This window comes from Plecotus auritus (genome assembly GCF_963455305.1).
Source record: "Plecotus auritus genome assembly, chromosome: 5".
In the NCBI taxonomy this organism is placed as follows: Eukaryota; Metazoa; Chordata; class Mammalia; order Chiroptera; family Vespertilionidae; genus Plecotus; species Plecotus auritus.
Window position 1 is genome coordinate 162,638,150 of NC_137776.1, and position 27,338 is coordinate 162,665,487.

Consider the following 27,338-nt stretch of genomic DNA (forward strand, 5'->3'; position numbering starts at 1 on the left):
AGAGCGAGCGCTCTGGCAGACTGGTTGGGAACAAGCCCCAACTTCTCCACTTACCACTTGGAGCAAGCTGCTTAACTTTGTGACCCAGTTTGCTCCCGTGTAAAATGAGAACAGTGTCACCGATGTCAACTGGTGGCTACGGGGGCTTTGAAAAAACCTGGGAACCCAGAGCTCAAGAAATATTAGCTGTCGTAAGCATGTTTCCAAAAAGAACTCTCTGAAATGTTAGTTTGCCTTTGCTTATGATTAAGCAGCTTGGCAGGGTAAGGAGGGAACACCTATTCGTCCAGCACCTACTACCCGCCCACACCACTTCTCCTCCGGGCTCAGTACGGTTGCCGGTTGAATCGAATCGTCCCGTCCCGTCGGACCGGAAACTCCAGATGGAAAGGCCGCCAGAACCCGGAGTCGGCGAGGGGCAGAGCCAGAATGCAACACAGAGGCGTCAGAGGCCGGCGCCTTATCAGCCCCAAATTTCAGCTTCCAGTTCTGAGGAATCGGAGCCAACCCGGGTTCCAGCCTCCGGTCCCTGTCGCTCTGAGGCGGGAGCTGTAGGCACCACCGAGCCCGCCCAGCCCGCCAAACCCGAGAGGGGGCGGGGCCTCCGGGACGCGGCCGGTGACCTGGCAGTGACCGAGGCGGGGCGGGCCCAGCGGATCGCGAGGCCCGGAGGCTGAGGTGGGGGCTGCCCGAGGTGTGCCTGACGCCGACCTCCACGTATGACGCCCGCTCCTTTAGCCCGCAGGCCCAAGCCATCGCGTCCTCGGAGCTGACATTGTCGCCACCCTTTTTCCTATCTCCCTGTCACTTTGATTGTTCGGTGGGAGGGAAAAATGGAACCGTCTGAGTCAGGCATCTCCTAGGCATCAACCAATGAAGTAAGCAGAGGAGGTGGGGTCCTTTGCTCGCGCCGAAATTCAAAGGTATAAATATTTCCGGCAGGGACGCGGAACCGGGAGCGAGTGCTGCATCTGCCATGGTGGGAGCCGATTTCTAGCGCCCCAAGTCGGGCCAGGTTGGCCCGCTCTCCGCCCTTGTGAGCAGGAGGAGCGTGTGGGGGCCTCGAGCGCAGGCGGCCGGACCAGCTGCGAGGCGGGCGGGCGCGCGGCCGGTGGGGCCTAGCCTGGCATTCCTGCAGCAGGTGGGCGGGGGGGGGGGGGGGGGCCTCGGGACCGGGAGCGGGGAGAGCAGCAAGAAGGGACCTCAGGCTAAAATTAGCCCTAAAGGGTTCCTGGCAGAATGGCCAGTTCCTCTCCAGCCTTGGAGTAGGGCGAGGGAGTGTTGACAGGCCTGGTGAGGCAAGGGAACAGCCTGAGTGGAAGCAAGAGGCTGGAGGATATGTGGGATTCGTGTGTTTAATAAATATTTATTGGTGCACGCCCTGGATTCAGGCATATTGGAGCTCCCGGAAGGGGGTGGGGAGTCAGGCAAAGATCCGTGATGATAGGTTGGATAGACGAATAAATAAATACTGTTTAGTGTCGCCTTTAAGTTCAATGAAGGAAAAAGAAAGAGTAGGAGCATGGGTAGAGGTGCTACAAAGTGGATTTATACAGAGAAGTCAGGAAGGACCTCCAGTAAGGTGACATGTGGGCAGAGACGTGAGTGGTAAAGGAGAGAGCCACGCCGGTGTGGGCGAGGACAGTCTGGGCAAAGGGAATGAATGGCATGTGAAATAATCTGTAGTCTGTTAGCTGGATATTATAACGGTGGAAGATAAGCCTGGAAAAGTAATTGACTTCCAGGTTGAATGAATGGTTTAATTAATCTCCAGGGAAAGGACTAACTCCTGTACGTTTTTAAGTTGGAGAAAGAGATCTTTACATCAGAGAAAGTAGCTTGGGTTGGCAAGTTGCTGTTTTATTTCTATTGAGCTGTCATTCTATTTTAGTCTTGCATGTGCTACATATGGTTCCAGGTTTTCATCCCACGTATTTGTTATTTCTGTTTGTACAGAACTTCCTTTGTGGCCTATTTGATTCCTAGCAAAGGTTTACCTGTCCAAGTCAATAGTGAAAATGCATATTAAGTCAATCATTCTCGAAGGATTCAAGTCCTATGCTCAGAGGACTGAAGTCAATGGTTTTGATCCCCTCTTCAATGCTATCACTGGTTTAAATGGCAGTGGGAAATCCAACATATTGGACTCCATTTGTTTTTTGCTGGGCATCTCTAATCTGTCTCAGGTAAAGTGTAAACTTTCTGATGTATATGAATTTAAGTTTGGGGAATCCTCATTGAACTCGGAAACTATTGCCAATATTTGCATTTTTTTATGTGAATTGTATCTCACTGCAGCCCTTTAAAGGTAAGGATTATTATTCAATTTTTAAGGTGAGAAAACAGAAACTTAGGTGGGTTGCATAAGGTTCATCCTCTTATGTTAATTTGGAGCAACACTCAAACTCAGGTATTCTTACTTTAAGGCAGTCTCATTCCAGAGTCTGTACTCCGTGCCCCTCCTCCCACCCCGCCCCCAAGGTTAAAATGCCTTTTCAGGATCTGCTAAAGGGATTGGATGAATACTGAAATTCTTAGATCTGTATGCCCTTGAATCCCTTAAATGAACTTTTGTTAAGAAATGAGTCGAAAACAATTCAATTCAAGGTTGAAAAGTTCTATGGAAAGATGCATTCATTCAGCTTGTTGCTATTTTCTTGGCCCCGTTTCCTGTCCTTGGTTACTTGATGGATAATACTACATGGGTGGTTTTCCAAATATCAAGAAACCCATTTTTAGTGCCATTTTGTGCAATATGGGGTTTTGAAATTGATAAACTTTTTATTTTTATTTTAGGTTCGGGCTTCTAATTTACAAGATTTAGTTTACAAAAATGGCCAGGCTGGTATTACTAAAGCCTCAGTCTCAATCACCTTTGACAATTCTGATAAAAAGCAAAGTCCTTTAGGATTTGAAGTTCATGATGAAATTACAGTAACAAGGCAGGTAAGTGGCTAATAAATATTTGGATACCTAAGAACTTGCATGTCTGTTCTGTTTTTTGGTGATAAGACTTTGCTGGGGAGAAGAGTGTTTTATGTGAGAAATCAATACAGACTAGATTCCTTAAAAATATCTTCCTTATGTTAAAATTTGTCCATGCAAATCTTACCTTTTACCATGGGGATTGAAAGGAATTTGAAAAGTCATTTATTATTATAATCACTCAGCCATGCTTCAGTCTTGAACCATAGCTGAATCCTCTGTGCTGGAACTCATAACAGGACTTGAGATCTTACTGTCTTCTACGGTAACCCATTCTGGTTTTGGACAGGTCCAACTAGAAGCTTTCTTTCTTTAATTTGAGCATAAGTGCTGTCTTAAAGTTTTATATATTAGTCCTACTTCTATTGAGGGTACAAAGAGCAAATCTAATTTATTCCATATTTCAATATTTAAATGTTCTGTATGTCTAAATGTTATGACCCTGGAGAGTTAATAACACCTTATGAATTCATATCTGATTTACTTAAAATTGCACTAATTTTTTTCATGTGTGCTATGTTATTGCCATTTCTATATGCAAGCAGGTTTGTGAGATTATGCAGGACCTTATATTTTCCCTTAAAAATCTTTTTTCTTATAGTCAATGTTTTTAGTTTGTCAAAGTTTTATTTTTAAAAGTCCTAACTCCAACTAATTCTCCACCTTAGTATATGTAAGTTATAGATATCCCTCTCTGTTTTAATGAAAGCATCTGGTTTAAAAACAAATTAAAAAAGCATTGACTATGATGTGACAGAATCCTGTTCTGTGTCATTAAGCATACATCAAATAATTACTCTTTAGGAATTTTCAGTAGGTCTGCTACTGATCTATCTAAAATCCCTGTCCTCGTGTGGTCCATATGTCTGTATCTTAAAATTTTGTTGCAAAGACTTTATTAAATTACTAATATGGATGTACTAGGTCTGTAATTCAAGTATATTAATATATGTTGTATCAGCCTAATAATCCTGTCAGGAAAAGAAAAATTAACTTTATTCAGTATTTATTAAGTGCTTGATGTATGCTGGGCATTCTTGAATGCACTGGGAAATAACAGGGAGAATTAAGAATGAGAAACAGATCTTGTCTTTAAGGACCTCAAAATATGAGTAAGACAGTCATACCCAATAAATGACAATGTAAGTGCTATAGTAGAATATAAACAAACTGGTGTCTGATATAAGTTCTTCGTGAACCCATGCTGGAGCTCCATATTACTCCTTTTCTTGCAAGTATTCACAAATCACGTCGTTATTAATCCCTTTTAGAATCTTTTAAGGATTGATATCACACTGCTTATCTTTAGTTTCTTTGTGTCTGACTTCTGTTTCTTTGGGAATAAAAAGGTGGAGGAAGAGGGGTTAAACTCTGAGTGGAAAAATTGCAGGAAGAGGATGATCAGGAATAAAAATATGTTGGAAACAAAGCAAGAAGTGACCTTAGAGACCCAGTCCAGTGTTAGGGACATTAGGAGGTTTGTGGGTGGTTACATAACTTGTTAGTAAAAGTCTCTGAATTAGAAACCAATTGTCCTGACTCAACCTCATATTTTTCTTGACCACGTCACATTTCCTGCAGAGTGGTTTTGCTCAGGATTGGTTTTGTTTATCAGTTGGATGAAACAAACAAATGCATGATAATGTATTTGGGAGTTTATTATCTTAGTTCAAGGTGTGTGTGTGTTTATTTATTTCTTTAAAAATACTTTTCTTTTTAGGTGGTCATTGGTGGCAGAAATAAATATTTAATCAATGGAGTAAATGCAAACAATACCAGAGTACAGGATCTCTTTTGTTCTGTTGGCCTTAACGTTAACAACCCTCACTTTCTCATCATGCAGGTATTCTGTTTGTGATCCTTTTATCTCTTTCACAATGGTTTTGACTTTTTTTATTGTTTTTAAGTTATACAATAGGGAATGTGCTTCTTTTTGAACTTTTCCATTTTTTTTTTATTTATTCTGTTGGTGTTTGGGCACTTGTTAAGAAATGGGGTTTTAAGTTATTTGTACTGATGTGTTCTAACATATTGTATACATTTGAATTTTGAAGAACATCTAGAAATAATTTTCCTTGATTTACTTTGTTACTTACTAGAAGAACAATACTTGTTCACTCTAAAAAAATTTTTAATGTTGTATCAGTATATCCTTTTAAAATATTGGATTTAAGTATTTTATTTTAAATATATATTAAATTTTAAATAATTTTCTTCTTTAGAGATTTATCCAAATGAAAAATAAGAATTAATGTTAATCTTGCCCTTATATTATCTCACTTGACTCATCCAGCTGTCCTTTGAGAAAGTTAAGGCAAGATCAATGGCAGGATCCTGATGACACCAAAATAAAATTATTTTCAATACATCACAGCCTCAAAACTGAAAATTTACTTCAAATGAAACTAAATCTTAAGTAATATTCTCTTGAGAGTTGAATAGCAGGTTGAGAAGCGGGGAGTTATTTGTCTTTTTTTTTGGCTCTGAATTGGTGATTTTAGCATTGAAAGAAAACATTTTACAGTGTACTATTCTATTTAAGGCCTAAAACAGCCATGGGGAACATCCAGCCTGCAGGCTATATAAGGCCCTGGAAATCATTTGATCTGGCCCTGCCAAGGCATTAGTGATGAATTAATTAAATGTTTGACTAAATATAGCAGACTAAATATTAAGTTGATAATTTTGTATGGCCCGAAAATGATGTTATGAATATCCAAATGCCTGTGGTAGAAAAAAAGTTTCCTACCCTTGGCCTAGAAGTATGCAGTCTATTTCTAGAAATTATTTTTGGAGGGCTGTTTTTCAAAAAGACCAGGAAATACTTAATAATTATGCTAAAAGTTTATTGATATGCCTGTTTTTGAATTGGCAAATTCTACATCAGTAGAATTAACTGTTGCAGAAATCTGGTCAGAATTAACTTTGTATCTATCATTTATTAACTTCTGTAATTTGTATCACTCTAGAATTAAAAGATACCTTCAGTCTCAAATAAAAGAAACATCTTTTATTGTATGCAGAACGGGTGTGGGGAACCTTTTTTCTGTCAAGGGCCATTTGGATATATATAACATCATTCCCGGGCCATATAAAATTGTCAACTTAAAAAAATTAGCCTGTTATATTTGGTCAGACATTTAACTCACCCCTAATACCTTGGCAGGGCCAGACCAAATGATTTCGTGGGCATATTATACAGCCCGCAGGCTGGACATTCCCCACTCCTGATACAGAAAAAGGAACTCCCAAAAGATTGATGTATTAGGATACAGTAGCTTCAGTTCAGATAAACATGTATGCCTTTAATTTGTTATCATTATGGTAAGTTTACCATTTTATTTACAGGGCCGAATCACAAAAGTATTGAATATGAAACCTCCAGAGGTAAGAGAACTACTTAATGGACAGTAAAAATAGTAATAATACATATTGCTTTAATCTTCTAGATAATCAATTTTTAATATGTTTTCTTCCATTATTCTTGAAAACATTTATGTACGAATGGTTAGTAAAGAAAGTAGTTTTTTTTCAACATTTGCCCAATATTTTATTTTAATTTTATAACAAAACCATCTAAGCCTTAGTTTTTTAATCCGTAAATTGGAGTCAATAATCCTAACCCCAGGATTAAATGAGAATGTATAACAAAAGGTATGAGACAATGTTAAACAGATATAATTGAAATATAATTGACATGTTAATTTCAGGTGTACAACATGACTCAATATATATGTATATATAGCAAAATGATCACTATAGTATATTTAGTATCACCACACAGTTACAATTTTTCCTTGTGATGAGAACTTTGAAGATTTATTCTTTTAGCAACTTTCAAATACAGTATGAACTATAGTCACCATGCTATACATTGTATCCTCATGATTTATAAATGTTATAACTGAAAGTTTATTCCTTTTGACCACATTTTTCACCCACCTCCAGTCCCCTCCCTCTGGCAGCCACCAATCTGTTCTCTATGAGTTTGGTTTTTGTTTTCTTTTTAGAAAGAATATAAGTGAGGTTATACAATATTTGTCTTTCTCTCTCTGACTTACTTTGTTTAGCATTATGCCCTCAAGGTCCTTCCATGTTGTCACAAACAGCAAAATTTCCTTTTTTTAAATTGATAAATTACATTCCATCATATATACAGGCATGCCTCAGAGTTATTATGGGTTTAGTTCCAGACCACTGCAATAAAGCAAATCATCTGGTGGAGGGTCTTGCCTTCAATTTGTAAGAAGTAGAACATCTATTAAGTGCAATACAGCAAGGTATGCCTGTATACCTCATTGTTTAATTTATCAGTGGACACTTAAGTGTTTCAATGTCTTGGCTATTGTAAATGCTGCATTGAACATGGGGGTGCAGATATCTTTTAAAGTTAGTGTTTTTCCTTTGCATAAATACCCCAAAATGGAATTCCTGGATCATGTGGTAGTTCTATTTTTAATTTTTTGAGGAACTTCCAAACTGGGAAGTTTTTCCACAGTGACTACACCAATATATAATCCCACAAACAGTGCACAAGATTTTCCCTTTCTCCGTGTACTTGCCAGTACTTTTTATTTCTTGTCTTTTTTATAATAGCCATCCTAAAGGGTATGAGATTACATATTATTGTGGTTATGATTTGCATTTTCCTTATGATAGTAATGTTGAGCACCTTTTCATCTACCTATTGGCCATCTGTCTTCTGTGGGAAAATGTTCGCACATTTTCTGCTCATCTTTGAATTGGATTATTTGTGTGTTTTTCTATTGAGTTCTTGATGTATTTGAATATTAACACCTTATCAGGTACATGATTAACAAGTATTTTCTCCCATAGGTTGTCTTTTCATGTTGTTGATGGTGCCCTTTGCTGTGCAGAAGTTTTTTTTTTTAGTTTGATATAGTCCCACTTGTTAATTTTTGCTTTTGTTGCACTTGCTTTTAGTGTCAAATCCAAAAAGTCATTGCTAAGATACAGTACTCTTAGTAACTGTTGTTGGTAGAGTAACTTCTAGGATACCAGGGTCCATCACTACAATTACTAATTTCAAGGCATTGGGGGAAATGAAAGGTATTGAACCAAACAATTAAGTTTTCTCTGTAATATTTGCAGCTTCTGACATCATAATGATGGCAAGGATGTCAAGGAGCTAACCACCTATGCTGCTTCTAGGAGTTCTGTGTGCCCAATATTAAAATAAATTTTGAGTGTATAAAGCAACTTTTCTCAACTGGTGTTTCATTTCAGAGTTAAACCCTATAGAAAAATCCTATAGAAAAAGATTTGAGTGAAATTAATTCATTGCATATAATGGATTACTTAGGGCATGAAGGCATATTTTCTCTTGGCGCCCCCTTGAGAAGAGTTGGTATGAAGGACTTAATGTTTTTTAGAGAACAAAGGCTCATTAGTTATTGAGAAGCGCTAATAAGACTGATAATTGTTAATACCTTTCTAGTTTGAATGTGGGGCATGTTTATTTCCTTTAGATAACATCTTAGGGAAAAACTTCTAATTTGAAAACTGCCAAATACATAGAAGTCAAAGTGAGTTCCAGAGGGACAATCCCCTTGAGATAGGGATTGGTCCTGAGTAGAAGCTTCTGAAAATGGAGTGCTGGAAAAATTGCACTTCTTATGCTATTATAATTGATTAATATTTACCTTTTTCAGAGTGCCTTTCACATGAATTATATTAGCAGTGCTCTGAGATATTATCAGTACTCTGGATGAAGAAACTGAGGCACAGAGAAAATTATTTGCCCAAGTTCTTGAAGCATGTGCCGTGGTTGGGATGCAGATGTTATGCTATGCTTCATCCTTCTAGGCACAAAATGGCTAAAGTCTTACTTGGGACAATTTTAAGTAGAAACTTCTAAAATGAAAGCTGAATGGTGTTAGCCTTTACTTTTTTAGACTTCTATTTGAAGGAAAAGAGGAGTGAGGAATTATTGGCTTCAATTTTAAAAGAATTGTAGTCTGGTATAGCATAAGGTTTGATGTTAGAATTGGAGTGACAGCCAGAAATGTTTCTGGAATGTGAGGGTTATGGCTAACATGTACATTTTTATGCACTTATCTTTTATGATCCATTTGATCCATTATTTTGATAAGCTCTTAGTGTGGTCAAGGCTTTAAATGATATAATTAATGTAAATTTCAATGAGATTTATTGTCTTAGATTCTTAAAACAATATAATTGTCTTTCTAGATTTTGTCCATGATAGAAGAAGCAGCTGGAACCAGGATGTATGAATACAAAAAAATAGCTGCCCAAAAAACTATAGAAAAAAAGGAGGCTAAGCTGAAAGAAATTAAGACGGTAATTAAATTTATATAAAAGTTTTAGAGAAGAGAGTCATTTTGCATTTAAAGTTTCTCTGCTCTAAAGAGGAAAATCCCCCCCTCCCCCGCTTGTTTCAGTTTTCCAGTCTTCTGTACTACTCCTTTTTAAAATTTTTAAATTATAGTTTACATACTGAAAATTTTTATTTTCCTTTATTTTTCAGATACTTGAAGAAGAAATTACTCCAACCATTCAGAAATTAAAAGAGGTATATATATATATATGTATATATGTGAGGACAGCAAGCTAGAATCTCTCACAGTTGGTGATGTATCCAAGATCATATACATAGGGATGAAATATGTACTACATCTTAGGGATTATTTTCTGGGATGAGATAAAGAATTAGAGTTGGTACCCCATACTCAGCCTTCCACTCCAGAGAACATGCACTTTATATCTATTAAGTCATAATGATTTTGGATAATCTTAGATAATGATATGCCAAAATTTAATACTTTGTTAAAGAGCAATCTAGATTTTTTTTTTGGATAATTAGAATTGCACATTTCTTAAAGATACAGAACTCTTAGTAACTTCTAGGATATAGGGGCCATCACTACAATTACTACTTTGAAGGCATTTGGAGAAATGAAAGATATTGAACTAGATAATTAAGTTTTCTCTATCTTTGCAATTTATGACGCCATAATCAGTGTTTCAGGGAAGGTACATATATAGCACGTTTTGAAAGTTAGGCATTTAGGAATTTATTAAATTCTTATTAAAATTTGAAATTTCTCAAAGCTCTTCTGAATCCATATAGTAGAATAAGTGTCACTGGAAAAACTGAAACATTGTGATCTTGAAGGTAACCCCTGTGTGCATGACTTAGTGGAAAACACTAGATTACAGTTTAAACCTAGGTTTCACACCTGATTTTGCCAAATTCTTTCTAAATCTGACAACATGAAAAGGTCATTTAACTACTCTGAATTTGTTTCTTTGTCTGCATATTAGGAAATTCAATTGTTACTTTGTGTGCCCCAGATGGTCCTTATGGGAAGCAGGCTTAGTATTGTGTAAGTGCTTAGAATAGTTACATGAATGAATGTTGGGTAGGCATTTTGGTAATAGGAGTACTTTGTATTATGCCATCCAAATAATAAAACCCTAATACACAAGTCGACCAAATGATGGAACGACCAGTTGCTATGACATGCACTGACCACCAGGGGGCAGACAATGTAGGAGCTGCCCCCCAATCGCCTGGCCGGTTGCCCCACAGATTGGCCCTGATCACTGGCCAGGCCTAGGGACCCTACCCTATATATTGGGAACAGTCTCTTAGATTTAAAAATTAAAACCTGGCAATGCTACTCTAACACTGAAAAAAACGGGATGATGCAGTGATGACATGCATGGATTCTGGCTTGCAGATTTTTGTGGTCAGCCTGATTCTGACACTTATAACTGTGTGACAAAGCCAATTACTTCTCTCTGCTTCAGTTTTTCCACCCATAAGATGGGGAAAATGGTACTACTGCCTCAGAAGGATCATGTTATGTACTACTTTTTATAATCAGGCCAAAAAAAATGTAGCTGCCCATACAACAGCAAGATGCCTTTCATCTGTATGAAAAGTATGGTCACTGGTGCATGCAGCATCCCGGATTGCGAGAGGGATGTCCAACTGCCAGTCAGACACCCCCCGAGGGGTCCCAAAATGCAAGAGGGTGCAGGCTGGGCTGAGGGACCCCCGCCTCCCCCTCCGCCACCCCGTGCATGAATTTCATGCACCAGGCCTCTAGTTTTAAATAAGGTACTTGAATATCTGCAGATTTTGGTATCCACAGGGGGTCCTGGAATCAATCCCTCGTGAATAAAGAGGAATAACTAGACTACTGAAAAATATATTAATGCTGTATCATTGATAGTTGTATATGTTGTTTTTATAGACTTATGAACCCCAGTCTATGTATCTATATTCACATTTCTGTGTTAATCCCAATTGCCTGATTATGTATTAAAAGAAATAGCCACATAGGATTCACTAGACTTGGTGTAATGTTATCTAAAAAGGCATAGTTCTGATGTTATTTCAAGTTTCCTAAAATTTATAATCCATGATCACTTAGTCTAAGACAAAATCTATTATGTCATGGGAAATTTTATACATGTTGCTGTAGTTTGATTCTTTCCAAGTTTGTTTAAAAATACGAATTCTGAATTATGCTTTATTGCTGATTTCTCTTTCAGGAAAGATCTTCCTACTTGGAGTATCAAAAAGTAATGAGGGAAATAGAACATTTGAGTCGTTTATATATTGCTTATCAGTTTTTGCTTGCTGAAGATACCAAAGAACGCTCAGCTGAGGACTTAAAAGAAATGCAGGATAAAGTTCTAAAGCTTCAAGAGGAATTGTCTGAGAATGATAAAAAAATAAAAGCACTTAATCATGAAATAGAGGAGTTGGAAAAAAGAAAAGATAAGGTTAGACGTACATGTACGAATACATAATATAGCCTGAACAAATACTAAATTATATACAATGGTTATTTAGGATTCACTGGGCATTGTCAGTCTAATCTTTTAGAAAGTAATTTATGTAAAAATCATATAAGAAAATGATCACATGAACAAATTTTAAGTATTTTGATTTAATTGTATACATTTGATTACAGGAAATTGGAGGTGTACTCCGATCTTTAGAAGATGCTCTTGCAGAAGCTCAGCGAGTTAATACTAAATCTCAAAGTGCCTTTGATCTCAAGAAGAAAAATCTGACAGGCGAAGAGAACAAACGCAAAGAGCTGGAAAAAAATATGATTGAGGTAAGCAAATAAGCTTAATTTTATGTCACTAGTAGTATACATTCTGTTTATATGTACTGAGTGTCTGCTATGGATCAAGTGTACTTGTTTGGGTTGGGTATGTAGCAAAGGACAAAGTGACAAAAATGGACAATACCTTCTGGGTCTTCATTCTAGTGAGGAAAATGATAAAGAAAATAAAATGAAATATATAGCATGTTATATAGTGATAACTGATGTGGATATAAAACAAAGTAAGAGAGAGGATTGGGAGTATATGAGAGAGGGGTGCAATTTGGGCTTTTAAGTTGGGTAGCAATTGGAGATCTCATAGGGTGATAGTTCATTAAAGACCCAACGGATGTCAGAGAACCATGTAGATAAATTTGGAGGCTGTGGGGAAACATGGTCCAGGCAGAACAGGAATTTCCCCAGGGCCTAAGGTATTGGGAAAGCAAGGACATCAGTGTTGTTGGTTAGCACTAAGTAGTAGGAATGCGGAAAGGTAAAGGATGTAGGTTCACATGTAGTTTTACAAGGCAGTGTGAAGGACTTTGACCTATATTTCCAGTGACATGGGAAGCCACTGGAGTTGGTTGAGCAGAAATGTGATATTTCTTGTTTTAGTTAGACTACTTGTATTGTGTTTTTAAATTATATTTGTTTCAGGTGTAAAGCATAGATATTAGACATTTATATAAATCATGAAGTATTCAGCCCAATAAGTCTTGTACCCATCTGACTATACTTATTACAGTATTATTGATTATATTCTCTATGCTCTACAACCCTGTGACTATTTTTATAACTGCCAATTTGTGCTTCTTAATCCCTTCTTTTTTCCCCATCCTCCAAACCCCCCTCCCATCTGGCAACTATGAGTTTGTTTCTGTTTTATTTTTTTAGATTCTACATATAGGTGAAATCATAGGGTATTTGTTTTTATCTGACTTATTTGACTTAGCATAATACCCTCTAGGTCTATCTATGTTGTAGCAAATGGCAAGATCTCATTCTTTTTATGGTTGAGTAATACTCCATTAATATCTATGTACCACATCTTGAGCCATTCATCTATCAAGGGAAACTTGAGTTTCTTTCATATCCTGGTTATTGTTAATAATGCTGCAGTGAACGTAAGGGTGTATATCTTTTCAAATAGGTGTTTTGGGTTTCTTTGGGTAAATACCCAGCAGTGGTATTGCTGTGTCATATGTTAGTTATCTTTTTAATTTTTTGAGGACGCTTTATACTGTTTTTCATAGTAGCTGCACCAATTTACAATGCTGCCAACAGTGCACAAGGGCTCCCTTTTCTCCACATCCTTGCCCAACATTTGTGTGTTGATTTATTGATGATAGCCCAGGTGTGAGCTGATAACTCCATTTTTAATTTGCATTTCTTTGATGACTAGTGACATTGAGCAGCTTTTTCATATGTCTGTTGACAATCTGTATGTCCTCTTTGGAGAAGTGTCTATTCAGGTCCTCTGCCCATTTCTTAATTGGATTGTTTGTGTTTTCGATATTGAGCTCTATAAATTTTGGATATTTATTAATTCCTACCATGCGATCAGATGTATCATTGGCAGATATGTTCTTCCATTCGATAGGTTTGTCTTTTCGTTTTGTTGGTTTCCTTTGCTGTGCAAAAACTTTTTAGTTTAATGTAGTTCTATTTATTCCATCTGTTTCCCTTTCCTGAGGAGAAATAGATTTTAAAAAAAATATTGCTAAGATTGATGTTTTACTGCCTACGTTTTCTTTTAGGTCGTGGGTCTTACATTTAAGTCTTCCATTGATTTTGAGTTTGTTCTTGTAGGTGATATAAGAATGTGGTCTAATTTTATTATTATACTAGAGGCCCGGTGCACAAAATTCGTGCACGGGAGGAGGGGTCCCCTCAACCCAGCCTGCACACTCTCAAATCCAGGACCCCTCAGGGGACATCCCTCTCACAATCCGGGACCACTGGCTCCTAACTGCTCACCTGCCTGCCTGCCTGATTGCCCCTAACTATCCCTCCTGCTGGCCTGGTCACCTCCAACTGCCCCTCCTGCTGGCCAGTTGCCCCCAACTGCCCCTCCCCCCCCCCACTGGCCTGGTTTCCCCTAACTGCCCCACTCCACCCCCGCCAGCCCTCACGCCGCCCCCCACCACCCCCCGCTGGCCTGGTCGCCCCTAACTGCCCCCCTCCCCCTGCCGGCCTGGTTGCCCCTAACTGCCCCTCTGCCGGCCTGGTCACCCCTTACTGCCCCCCTCTGCTGACCTGGTTGCCTCTCACTAACCCCCCTGCCGGCCTGGTTGCCCCACGCAGCCTGTTCGGTTGTCCATTCAGTTGCAATGGTCACTTAGGCATATATATCCTATCTAATAAAGAGGGAATATGCTAACTGACCCTCATGCCGTCGCAAAGATGGAGGCGCCCACAGCCAATAAGGAGGGAATATGCTAATTGACTGTCACACACTCAAAGATGGCGGCGCCCACAGCCACAAGATGGTGGCGCCCAGTCCCCTCAGCCCGCTGGGGCAGCAGGCACGTGGCAAGGCCGGGCCTGTCCCCAGGCAGGCCCGGCTGCTCCGCACGCCTGCCTCCGGAGTCCCCCAGTCCCCTCAGCCCCCCAGCTGCCCAGGGCTGGCCCGAGGCACAGGTAACCAGGACCAGCTGAGGCTTGCGCTGCCAGCAGTGGCAGCAGCAGAGATGTGATGGGGCGTCGCCTTCCCTTGATTGCCAGGTCGCCTCCCGCTCCTGAACTAGAGGGGGCAGGTCGGGCTGAGGGACCCCTCCTCCAGTGCATGAATTTTCATGCACTGGGACTCTAGTGTGTATATATATGTATATATATATATATATTATATATATATATACATAAACACACACACACACACACACACACACACACACACACACACTGAGTGGACAGATTATTATGATCTCTGAACGCATAATAATCTGGCCACTCATTGTATATCCTATATAATAAAAGGCTAATATGCAAATTGTTTCCTCGACCAGCAGGCAGGCCGGCCAACCGCCCATGTCCCCTTCACCTGGCCAGGCTGGCCGGTCCCCACCCATGCACGAATTCATGCACCTGATTCAGAGATCATAATAATCTGGCCAGTCAGTGTATATTGCATTTTTTTTTTTAAAGCTTCTTTAGTTTTTTGTGTTTTTTTTTAAATATATTTTATGGATTTTTTACAGAGAGGAAGGGAGAGGGATAGAGAGTTAGAAACATCGATGAGAGAGAAACATCGATCAGCTGCCTCCTGCACACCTCCTACTGGGGATGTGCCTGCAACCAAGGTACATGCCCTTGACCGTTATCAAACCTGGGACCTTTCAGTCCACAGGCCGACGCTCTATCCACTGAGCCAAACCGGTTAGGGCTATATTGCATTTATCTGTCCACTTTTCCCAACACTGTTTATTGAAGACTGTCTTTATCCCATTGTATATTCTTGCCTCCTTGGTCATAGATTGATTGACCATATATGCCTGGGTTTATTTCTGGTGTCCCTATTCTGTCCTATTTATGTGTGTCTCAGCATTGTACTAGTACCATGCTGTTTTGATTAATATACCCTTGTAGTATACTAGGTGTATCGGTTAATAATGTGGATTTTGTAATCAAAGAAAACACAATAATTTCAAGAGAAACATCAAAAGTGCTTTATTCAAACTAGTGTCTGTCACTAGCTACACATTTCCCCCATCATTCAGGTAATTTGTGGATACTGTCCCAATAGAACTTTTCTTGTTTTGAGGCAATCCATTCAGAGACCCAGTTTTCCACTTAGTATGTTTTGAAGTACTGCTCAGAAAGTGCGTGTGCCATCGATCGGAACAGGTGGTAATCTGAAGGAGCAAGGCCGGGTGAATACGGCGTGTGGGTTAATACTTCCCAGGCAAGATCTTTTAACGTGTCTTTAACTGGTTTTGAAGTGTGTGATGGTGCGTTACCATGAAGCAAAATTACTTTGCTGTGTCTTCTGGCCCATTCTGTTCATTTTACAATCAAAGTGTGGTTCAAATTGATTATTTGTTGTCAGTAGCGATCAGTATTAATGGTTTCAACTTGTTTTAGAAGCTCATAATACACCACACTTTCCTTATCCCACCAAACACAGAGCATTCTCTTCTTTCCAAAGCGATTTGGCCTTCCAGTTGATGTTGATGGTTGACCTGGATCAACCCATGATTTTGTGCATTTGGGATTATCAAAATAAATACACTTTTCATCGCCAGTCACAATTCGATGCAAAAAAACTTCCTTTCGTGCCATTAAAGCAACATTTTACTGATGACTTTCCTGTTTTCCATTTGTCTTTCGTTTAATTGATGTGGCACCCATTTTCCTTCCTTTAAAATCTTTCCCATTGCTTGTAAACGATCAGAAATTGTTTGCTGAGCAACGTTTAATCTTTCTGCAAGTTGTTTTTGAGTTTGACATGCATCTTCACCCAATAATGCTTGTAATTTTTGGTCTTCAAATTTTTTCGGTTGACCTGGACGTTCTTTGTCTTTAATCTTGAAATCATCACTTTTAAAGCGTTTTAACCCGTGTTTACAAGTATCTTGAGATGGAGCATGTTCACCATAAGCTTCCCAAAGTATTCAGCAGCACTTTTCTTCAAAATAAAGTAATTAATTAAAACTTCCCACAAACGCTCTTTTTTTGGCATGAAATTCGACATTTTTAAGCGTAAAAATATCTATGATGTTAACACCTTTAGAAAATTTGACATGAAGTTTTGAAGGTTGCTTTCAATACAACAAAATAGCATACATATCAAATCGCATATATATTAACATATGTGTAACCCCATCTATTGAAAAAAAATACGCATTATTAAATAGTACACCTAGTAGTTTCATATCAGATGGCTTGATACCTCCAACTTTGTTCTTTCTCAAGATTGCTTCAGCTATTTGATGCCTTTTGTGGTTCCACATAATTTTAGGATTATTTATTCTAGTTTTGTTTAAAATGCCATTGGAGTTTTGATAGGGATTTCACTGAATCTATAGATTGCTTTCAGTAATAAGTTCATTTTAATGGTGTTCCATGAGTACAGTCTACACTTCCATTTATTTGTCTATTCTTTTTCTTTTATTTCTTTCTTCGGTGTCATAGTTTTCTGACTACAGGTCATTTATCTACTTGGTTAAATTTATTCCTGGTTTGTGTTTGTTTGTTTGTTTTTTTTACATAATTGTAAATGGGATTGTGTTCTTAATTTCTCTGATAGTTCATTATGGTGTATAAAAATACAATCAGTTTCTGAATACTAATTTTGTATCCTGCTATTGTACTGAATTAATTAATTCAAATAGTTTTTTGGTGGAATCTTTAAGGTTCTCCATAGTATCATGTCATCTGCAAATAATGACAGTTTAACTTTTTCCTTTCTAATTTGGATGCTTTATATTTCTTTTTCTTGACTAATTGATCTGGCTAGGGCTTCCAATACTATCTATATATAAAACTCTAAGCAACCATTACGACGGAACAACCAGAATGATCAGTCGCTATGACGCACAGTGAGCAGGCAGGCAAGCGAGTGGTTAGGAGTGAGGAGCCAGGTGAGCAGTTAAGAGCAAGCAATCCCAGGTTGTGAGAGGGATATCCAACTGCCAGATGTCCGACTGCCGGATGTCCGACTGCAGGGATCGGGCCTAAACCAGCAATTGGACATCCCCTGAGGGGTCCCGGATTGTGAGATGGCGCAGGCTGGGCTGAGGGGACCTCCCGCATGCACGAATTTCGTGCACCGGGCCTCTAGTGTTGAATAGAAGTGGTGAAAGAGTGGGCACCCTTGTTTTATTCCTGATCTTAGAGGGAAAACTTTCACCTTTTCACCATGGAGTATGGTTTAGCTGTGGGCTTGTCTTATGTGGCATTTATAATGTTGAGGTATGGTTCCTCTATCCCCACATTGCTGAGAGTTTTTAAATAGATGTTGGATTATGTCAAATGCTTTTGCTGTATCTGTTGATGTGATCATCTGATTTTTAACCTTCATTTTGTTTATGTGGTATATCACGTTAATTATGTGTTATACCAACCTTGTTTCAGGAATAAATTCCACTTGATTATGTTGTATGATCTTCTTAAAGTATTGCTGAATTCGGTTTGCTAATATTTTGTTAAGGATTTTTGCACCTAAGTTCATCAGAGAGATTGGCTTATAATTTTGTTTTTTTCGTTGTATTTTTGTCTGGTATTAGTATAGGTAACTTACGCTGGTCTCATAAAAGGAGTTTGAAAGCTTTCCCTCAACTTCAATTTTTTGGAATATTTTGAGGAGGATAGGTATCAGATCTTTGAATGTTCTGTAGAATCCACCTGTGAAGCCATTAGCCCAGGACTTACGTTTATTGGGAATTTTTTTAATTACTGATTCAAATTCATTAATATTTACAGATCTGTTCAGAAATTCTGTTGCTTCCAGAAACAGAATGTCTAATTTGTTTGCAAATAATTGTTGTGATACTTTCTTTTAATCCTTTGTATTTCTGTGGTGTTAGTTGTCACTTTCATTTGTGATTTTATTAATTTGGGTCCTCTTTTTTTCTTGAGTCTGGCTAAAGGTTTATCAATTTTGTTTACCTTTTTACAGAAGCAGATCTTGGTTTCATTAATTTTTTTAAGACTACTTTGTTTATTTCCACTCTGATATTTATTATTTCCTTCTACTTGCTTTGGGGTTTAATGCTTTTTCTGATTTCTTTAGTTGTAAGGTTAGATTGTTTAATTATTAGAGATTTTTGTTTCTTGAGGTAGGCTTGTATTGATGTGGCTTTCCCTCTTACAACTGCATTGGCTATATCCCATAAATTTTGGCTCATTGTGTTTTCATTTTCATTTGTTTTAAGGTACCTAGATTTCTCCCTTGATCTTGTTAACACATTTATTGTTTAGAGCATGTTATTTAGCCTCCATGTGTTTGTTTTTCAATTTTTTTTTATTTCTGATTTTATACCATATGGTCAGAAAAGATGCTTTTTATGATTTCAGTCTTGTAAGTTTATTGATACCTGTTTTGTGTACTAATATGTGGTCTATCCTAGAAAATGTTTCATATTCACTTAAAAAGAATATATTCTGCTGCTCTTGGATCGAATGTTCTAAAAGTATTAATTAAATCAATCTGATCTAATGTGTCATTTAAGGCCATTTTTCCATATTGATTTTCTGTCTGGATGATCTATGCATTGATGTCAATGGGGTGTTAAAAGTTCCCACTGTTACTGTATTACTGTCATTGTCTCCCTTTATGTCCATCAATATTTGCTTTATATATTTAGGTGTTTCTATGTTGGGTGTGTATATGTTTACAAGAGTTATATCCCCTTGTGTATGGCTAACTTCCACTAGTGTTGCGTTTGGCACCTTTTGATGGACACCACATAGGGGGCTCAGGCTTGCTGCCACTTGTGCCAGATTTTTGTTAGTTGAGGCTATGTTCCAAGCCACTTCTGGCCACTGCTTATGCCAGGCTTGGGGCCATCTGATGGGAGTTGTACAAGTTGAGAGACTGGTCAACACTTTGTGTGGTTGGAGTAGTTAAACAACAGGTACCGAGCACACCAAGTCTTATTTGGAATTTGTGTACCTTTGAAAGATTTTAGGGAAGTCCACAACTCAAGCTTAGGCAGGTTCCTTCTGTCTAGGACAGTGGTTCTCAACCTTTCTAATGCCGTGACCCTTTAATATAGTTCCTCATGTTGTGGTGACCCCCAACCATAAAATTATTTTCGTTGCTACTTCATAACTGTAATTTTGCTACTGTTAATGAATTGTAATGTAAATATCTGTGTTTTCCGATGGTCTTAGGCGACCCTGCTAGCGGTTCTCAACCTGTGGGTCGCGACCCACAGGTTGAGAACCGCTGCTGTAGAGCCTAAGACCATCGGAAAACACAGATATTTACATTACGATTCATAACAGTAGCAAAATTTTAGGGTCGCGGCATTAGAAAGGTTGAGAACCACTGGTGTAGGAGCTGCTGGAAGAGCTTCTGCCAGGTGGGTGAGTTGGGTGCACTGGGGTCTCAGGGAATTACTAGGGTGAATGGTATTAGATTAATGAAGAGCTCAGATTTGGTGCCTGCCTGCACTGGGGGGTTAGTGGGTGGAGGTGGGGGGCTCAACACAGGAACAGTAGCACCTACCAGCACTTCACTCTGGGAGAGAACTGTCCCTGCCCCTGCCCCTGCCCTTGCCCTTCCAGCCCTTGCTCTGAAGCTAGTTCTTCCCTGTGTGTCTCTTGGCTTTTTGAGCTGCTGTGTTGGGGCTCAGAGGTAGACACCCCCCCCCCCCCCCCCCCCCGTTTCGCTTATACACAATGCCCATTGGTCTTCACATCCAGTTGTTATGGGGACTCCTCTTCCTGGCATTGGAGCCCTAGGCTGGGGAGTGTGGTGAAGCTGAGATAGGCCTCCTGATTCTTAATTGCCAGCATTTGGGACCTGCCTATTCAGTTTCTCTGCCCTTTCTACCAGTCTCAGCATGGCTGCTTTATATCATAGGACTTCTGTTGAGCTTGTCTTCAGGTAGTTCTCAATGATGGTTGTTCTACAATTTAGTTGTTACTTTGATGTTGACATGGGAGGAGGTGGGCACATTGTTTGCCTGCTCCACCATCTTAACCAGAAGTCTCCTATTCTTGTTTTGAGAACAAACTGAAGGATGAGGGAAGTAGCTTGTCCAGGTGTTAGCCCTTGGAAAAATGCAATAGAAGTGGAGTGTATTGAGAAAGTTGTGAAATTTTATGCGCCTCTTAAGGGTAGGTCCAACCAGAATGACCTGGAGATTGGCTATTGAATATAAAAGGAAGGAGTGAAGGAAAACTAGGTTTTTTCTTTGACAGTTGGAACTAGGATTACCATAAGTTGAGTGGCAAATAGGAAGAAGTATAGTATGAATTTAATGGGCTTGAGGTGCCTGTTAGACATCTAAATAGAGATGTTGAATCCAGGTTAGAAATATAAATCAAAGTACATATGTTGGCATTTCCCAAATTCTTCACTCCTTCCCTGAATTCTAGACTCAGGGAAGCTAGATAAATTCTAGACTCATTAGTCTAGCTTCTTAATTGATAGTTTTACATGGATGGCTAACAAAGTCTAACATTTAACATATCCAAAATAAAACTCTTAAATTTACTCCGCTTACCCAAACCTGCCTATATTACTGAATTTTTCTCATACTGGTAAAGGACACCACTAGTAACCTAATGGTTCTGTCCAGAAATCATAGGGTCCTCCTGGATTTCCCCTTTTTTCTCAAATCCTGCCTCTAATCCATCAGCAAATTCTGTTGACTTTAAAAGTATATCCAGAACACAGGCACTTTTCATCACCACCATCACCTCCCACGAGGGATACTGCAATAGTGTCCTTATTAGTTGCCGCTCCTGCTCTGTTCTTTACAAAAGCTAAAATACAAATTGGATAACATCCTTTTTGTGCTTAAAACCGTTCAGTGGTTTCAAAGTTACAAGTATAATTAAATCCAAGTCTTTACCATGGTTTACAACACTATATGGTCTAATTCCTGGCTCCTTCTTACCACTTGCTCATTGCTCCAATCACAGTTCCTCCTAGTATAGCATGGCCACTCCTTTTATTTCACTTAGGCTTCTGCTCAAATGTTATGACAAAAAGACCTCCTGCCATTCTTCTTAAAATAATAGCCCCCCATCACCTTCCATTCCTTTACTTTTCTTTGTTTGCTTACTATGTCTTCCACCCTAACATACAGGCTCCCTAAGGAGTCTAAAACAATACATAGTTTTGTTTGGTACACAGTAAACATCTGGTAAATATTTATTCAATCATGAATTAAACAGGTGGGCCAAAATTTCTGGTCACTTTCATAGAAACAATATAGTTATACATATTTTTTAGGGCTGGTATCTTGCATAGTGCTCGATTAATAAAACTTAAAAATGTTAAGTAATGCTGCCCCCACAATTATTTAATGCTTAAATTTTATGGCCCTTAATAGTTTATAAATATATTCTAAAAAATTTTTAATTATTGATTTTAGAGAGAGAGGGAGAGAGCTAAACATTGTTTTGTTGCTCATTTTATTTATGCATTTATTGGATGATTCTTGTATATATAATGAACTGGGATCAAACCTAAAACCTTGGAGTATTGGGATGATGTTTTACCCAACTGAACTACCAGGCCAGTGTCTAAAAATATTTTTATATATATGTTCTTAATCTTAAAATCTCTACTTTTAAAATTGGTGTAGGGTGGCTATTATAATTATTTAGATTTAGAAACGGATTTTTAGTTTCTTCAAGTGGTTTAAATTTGCAATTATGTTTTAGCTCATTATCTCAGATTTGACTATAACATATGAAAGTATTTCTAAAAGGATATTTAGAAATATCCTTTTCTAATTTCACATTTATCCTAAAAATAGAGCGAATTTAAAATGGGAATTTAGTGTTTAAATTATTTTATTTAAGGTGACATTATTTTCCTTGTAATCATGCCCACCTTCAAATTGCAGTGAAATTTGATGACATAAGTGTACATGTGTATAAGAAAAGATGTTTCTCCTAAAATATAACACTTCCCAATCTGAAACTCTTCCTAAAGGATTCTAAAACTTTAGCAGCAAAGGAAAAAGAGGTTAAAAAGATAACAGATGGCCTGAACACCCTTCAAGAAGCAAGTAATAAAGACGCTGAAGCTTTGGCTGCTGCACAACAGCACTTTAATGCTGTTTCCGCTGGCCTGTCCAGTAACGAAGATGGAGCAGAAGCAACTCTTGCTGGTCAAATGATGGCCTGTAAAAATGACATAAGTAAAGCTCAGACAGAAGCCAAACAGGTAAATATAAACATTAAGCACTCTGTGATTACTTTCTTTGTTTTTGAGAAGATGCTTCACATTTATGCTGTTAAAAAAATAATCAGATCAGAGTCAAGGAACTTATTTTATTCTGCCACTTTATAGCATTTACTATAATGAAATTATAATATGTGGATTGCTAAATGTTGATAGTTTAAAGATGCTTTAAAACCTAAAATACCTTTATAGGTTAATTGAAATTGTTAGTGCAGTAAATATTTTGTTTATAGCACTATGTGGAATATTTGAGGTTAGTCAATTTTATATATATTTTTTGCTGTATTTATTGGCATCATAAACTTGAAGTACTAAGCTTTAACAGGAACAGAAAAGCATCCTCTCCATTTCTATGCCAACCACATCTAGTTCTTAAAACCTTGGTTCTAAAACTTGACAACATGCTCTTTGGAAGTATCTCTACTTCCCACCTACCCCCATTCTAGTCTTTGGTTTTCCTACTCTGATTTCATAATTTTCAAAGGCTTGTCAATCTATTAGAATGGTTTTCAAATTTGTTTAGATAGTTGTACAACTCTTAAAGTCCTGTGAATATAAGACTTTTGATAGCAGAAAGAAAAAAATTTATATATACACATTCTTTGTTTGTAATGGAAGACTCAGCTCTGAAAATATATATGGACATGTGTGTGTATTAACCAATTCAAATTTTTCTATTACCTATTTGCCACTTTTTTATTCAACAAAGATGGTCACAAAATATTTAAAAATCAATAGCCAAAAAAATGTTAAAATCCTCTCAGTTTTCCTATAAATTTATTTGATGGGGAAAAGCCCATTGTTATTCAGTTTTAGAGGGAGGATATATCGATATAGAGCTTAGTTTTAAGGAATGGTTTTAAGGAATAGTGCTCAATTATATAAACTAGCATTTAAATATCAGACTCTCTGCATTTAAATTGCGTCAATTTAGTTTCCCTTTTTCTATGTAATGTTATTTCTCATTGCTCAGTACAGCTTCTCTTGTTAGACAACACTCACATATATACATTAGTATAATCTAAGTGGAAAGGAAGAGAACTAGAGTTAGGATTTCCAGCTTTCTATTTGTTTTTAATTTAACCAGCTAATGACAAGTATTCTTTGATATAATTTGAACTAATTCATTTCATATTTTATAAATATTAAAAATAGGGATTTAAATTGCAAGTTATTTAATGGTTTATGTTAAACAAACACATTAGTTTTTACTCTGAGTATTTTTTTTTTTTTGAGGAGAAAATGTTGGGAAATGATTGCTCTGTTGGGATACTAATCCAAGTGGCCAACAGTTGCATTTTCAAGGCTGATTCTCTTAAACCAATCTGAACTATCTGTCTCAGATGGTCTGTTACATTTTTCTTTGTAGGCTCAGATGAAATTGAAACATGCCCAACAAGAATTAAAGACTAAACAAGCTGAAGTTAAGAAGATGGATAGTGGCTACAGGAAGGATCAAGAAGCTTTAGAGGCTGTGAAGAAGCTTAAAGAAAAACTTGAAGCAGAAATAAAAAAGCTAAATTATGAAGGTTTGCCTTTAAAGACACACTATTAGATCATTAGGAGGTAGTGGTGATTGGTGAAACTAACTTAAAGAAATAGCAAGTAGGAAAAACTTTTATCCTATTAATGAGTATTAGTATAAGAAATGTTTACAAATATAGTCACAGAAATATCTATAACATAGTGCTTTGAATTTTTGAAGACTCACTACTCAGAATTTCCTGCTCCAATCACTCTGACCTGAAACTTGAAAACTCAAAAATGTCATTTGTATATTTCTACTTCAGTAGGCATTCAATTCATTTGTAATTTTTTGGAATAGAAATTGTATTATTTGTCAGAAATGTCTACTTGACACGCTAGAAATTTGAATGTTAAACATGCTTTTTATTTCTTATCAGAAATTTGTATTTTGCTTCTAGAAATGCTTTGGAAATAGAAGTCACAAATATTTTCCTTAGAATATTTTAAAATTTGGTTTTAATTTACTTATGATTTACTATTTAGAAAACAAGGAGGAAAGCCTTCTGGAAAAGCGTAGGCAGCTGTCACGTGATATCAGTAGATTGAAAGAAACATATGAAGCTTTCTTGGCCAGATTTCCCAATCTTCAATTTGCCTACAGGTATGAGATTTAAATCTTGGATTTTAACATAGTAATAACCAAGATCTATTTTTATTTTGGCTGGAAGGCAGTCTGAAAATTTCATGGACATTAAGATTTTCGTATGAAAACTATTATAAACTGCTTTACATTAATTGCTATTTTTTCTTTAAATGTTTATTGAAATGTTTCAGGTGTGGGCAGGGGAAATTCTTTCTTGTGAGATTTAATGGCTATTAATGCCACCTATCTTAAAACCAAAATGAGGGGAATTTAATCTCAATCCAAAGTTTCTTTAAAGTTTTTCTATCATTAATGATAAATATCTACATTAACATTTTTCAATTTGATTTCCTCATAGGATTTTTTCATAGAATCTATGGTAATTTATGTATTACAAAGATTAGAAAGTCAAAGTGCTTTTTGTTACATTGAAACAATATGTACTAAAAGCTTTTGATTGATTTAAAAACAATAGCTGGGTAGTCATCTGGGACATTTTCAAGTTTTTGTTTTGTTAAATCTGTATGATTCTTCTTTCAATTTAATGTGTTGTCGGAAAGAGCTCCTGAGCATTACTATATATATAATATTTTTCTATTTTCTTGTCTAAGATTGACTTTAGTCATCTTTTCCATCTTAGGGATCCAGAGAAGAACTGGAATAGAAATTGTGTGAAAGGACTTGTAGCTTCTTTGATTAGTGTGAAGGATACTTCTGCAACTACAGCTTTAGAATTGGTGGCTGGGGAACGACTCTACAATGTTGTAGTAGACACAGAGGTAAATTGATTTTAATAAAGGAAATTTGTAATTGCTGTTCAGCTTGAAAATCATGTGCTGCTAGAAGATTTGGGTACTTCCTTGATGTTGTAAGCTTCTTCCAAGGTTGCTTATTTTTACAAGTTAAAACTTTTCAGTTAATGACATTTTTAGTATATTATTTATTATATTTGATTAGAGGCCTGATGCACAAAAATAGTGCAAGGGGCTCAGCCCTCAAAGCCCCAGCAGCCTCGGGTTGTTCTGCTGTTTGGTCTAATTAGCATATTAGCTCTTTATTATATAGGATTTAGCTGTATTTCAGAGGAAGTCTCAAGCTCACTCAGGAATCCAGAATGTATATTATCAGCCTTAGACTTTTAATTGTTCAGGGTAGTAGGCACTAAACATTTATTTGATTATGGATTCCTAAAGGTGCACTCTTTCCATTCAAATGTTTTCTGTCATCATTAATAACATACATGTATTTTTTATTTCACATGCACTGTGTTTTAGGTTACTGGAAAAAAGCTACTAGAAAAGGGGGAATTGAAGCGCCGATACACTATAATTCCTCTCAATAAAATTTCAGCCTCCTGTATTGCTCCAGAAACCCTGAGGGTCGCTCAGAATCTTGTAAGTCTTACTTGCATGTTTTAGCTCTATCTTTAAAAATTTGGCGGACTTAATCATATGCAGAACTACAAATTTTTTTGCTACCATGCTTTAAAAATTTAAGATACAAAAAAATAGTTGGTGTTTGTGAAACTAGAAGGAAAGAGAATAAAAATGTTGGTGTTTCAAAGTTGTAGTATTAGAATCTCTTTAACCCTTAAGTCAAGTTATATAACTATCAGGTGATAGTAAAAACAGTACTCTCCCCATTAAGAAAGGACCCTACATAAGGCCTTGGTCCTATAAGATTATAATAGAGCTTAAAAATTTTTTAAGGCTTAGTGAAGTCCTAGCCTTAGTAATGTCATAGCACATATTACACAAGTACTTAACCCTTGTGTTACAGTTGCCTACAGTATTTCATACAGTAACATGCTGGACAGGTTTGTAGCCTAGAAGCTGTAGGGCAACAATTTGTTACTCCTAAATATGTCTATTTGGTATAAAAATATTTTAGGCTTGTTGAGAAAGTAGAAGTTACCCTTTGTAAAAGATATTTTCATTTGTAAGGGTGAAGAGGGGAGTGACCTTACCTCTAGAAACTCATATCAGTGTAGAAGACAAGGAATTAAATCTACATAGCAACCTTACCTTTGTTTACTGTGCTTTTTCTGGTAATTTACTCTTCCCCACCCCAATATCTTTTGCCTTGCACTGAAGATGATATTTAAGGTGCTGACTTCAGCTATTTTGAGGAGTCAGTTTCCCAGGTCTCTTCCATGTAAGCAGGCGGTATATATGTTATTAAACTTTTGTTTTTCTCCTGTTAATTTTTTTTTCCATTGGGATGTCTCAGCCAAGAACCAGAAAAGTGAAGGGAAAACTATTTTCCT

General features: G+C 37.4%; 1 protein-coding gene across 1 annotated transcript in view; it reads left to right on the plus strand.

The window, feature by feature from the left end:
* Positions 1 to 912: 912 nt before the first annotated feature.
* The window catches only part of SMC2 (structural maintenance of chromosomes 2), a 53,313-nt gene continuing 26,887 nt past the window's right edge, over positions 913 to 27,338 (plus strand). Inside the window, exons 1-14 of the mRNA XM_080668610.1 lie at positions 913 to 1,141; positions 1,957 to 2,186; positions 2,797 to 2,946; positions 4,706 to 4,828; positions 6,334 to 6,372; positions 9,196 to 9,306; positions 9,494 to 9,538; positions 11,530 to 11,763; positions 11,955 to 12,104; positions 22,711 to 22,944; positions 24,332 to 24,491; positions 24,973 to 25,090; positions 25,713 to 25,851; positions 26,347 to 26,466. Of these exons, the coding sequence (XP_080524736.1) occupies positions 2,019 to 2,186; positions 2,797 to 2,946; positions 4,706 to 4,828; positions 6,334 to 6,372; positions 9,196 to 9,306; positions 9,494 to 9,538; positions 11,530 to 11,763; positions 11,955 to 12,104; positions 22,711 to 22,944; positions 24,332 to 24,491; positions 24,973 to 25,090; positions 25,713 to 25,851; positions 26,347 to 26,466 (1,791 nt within the window). The 5' untranslated portion in view covers positions 913 to 1,141; positions 1,957 to 2,018. The remainder of the gene's footprint in view (positions 1,142 to 1,956; positions 2,187 to 2,796; positions 2,947 to 4,705; positions 4,829 to 6,333; positions 6,373 to 9,195; positions 9,307 to 9,493; positions 9,539 to 11,529; positions 11,764 to 11,954; positions 12,105 to 22,710; positions 22,945 to 24,331; positions 24,492 to 24,972; positions 25,091 to 25,712; positions 25,852 to 26,346; positions 26,467 to 27,338) is intronic.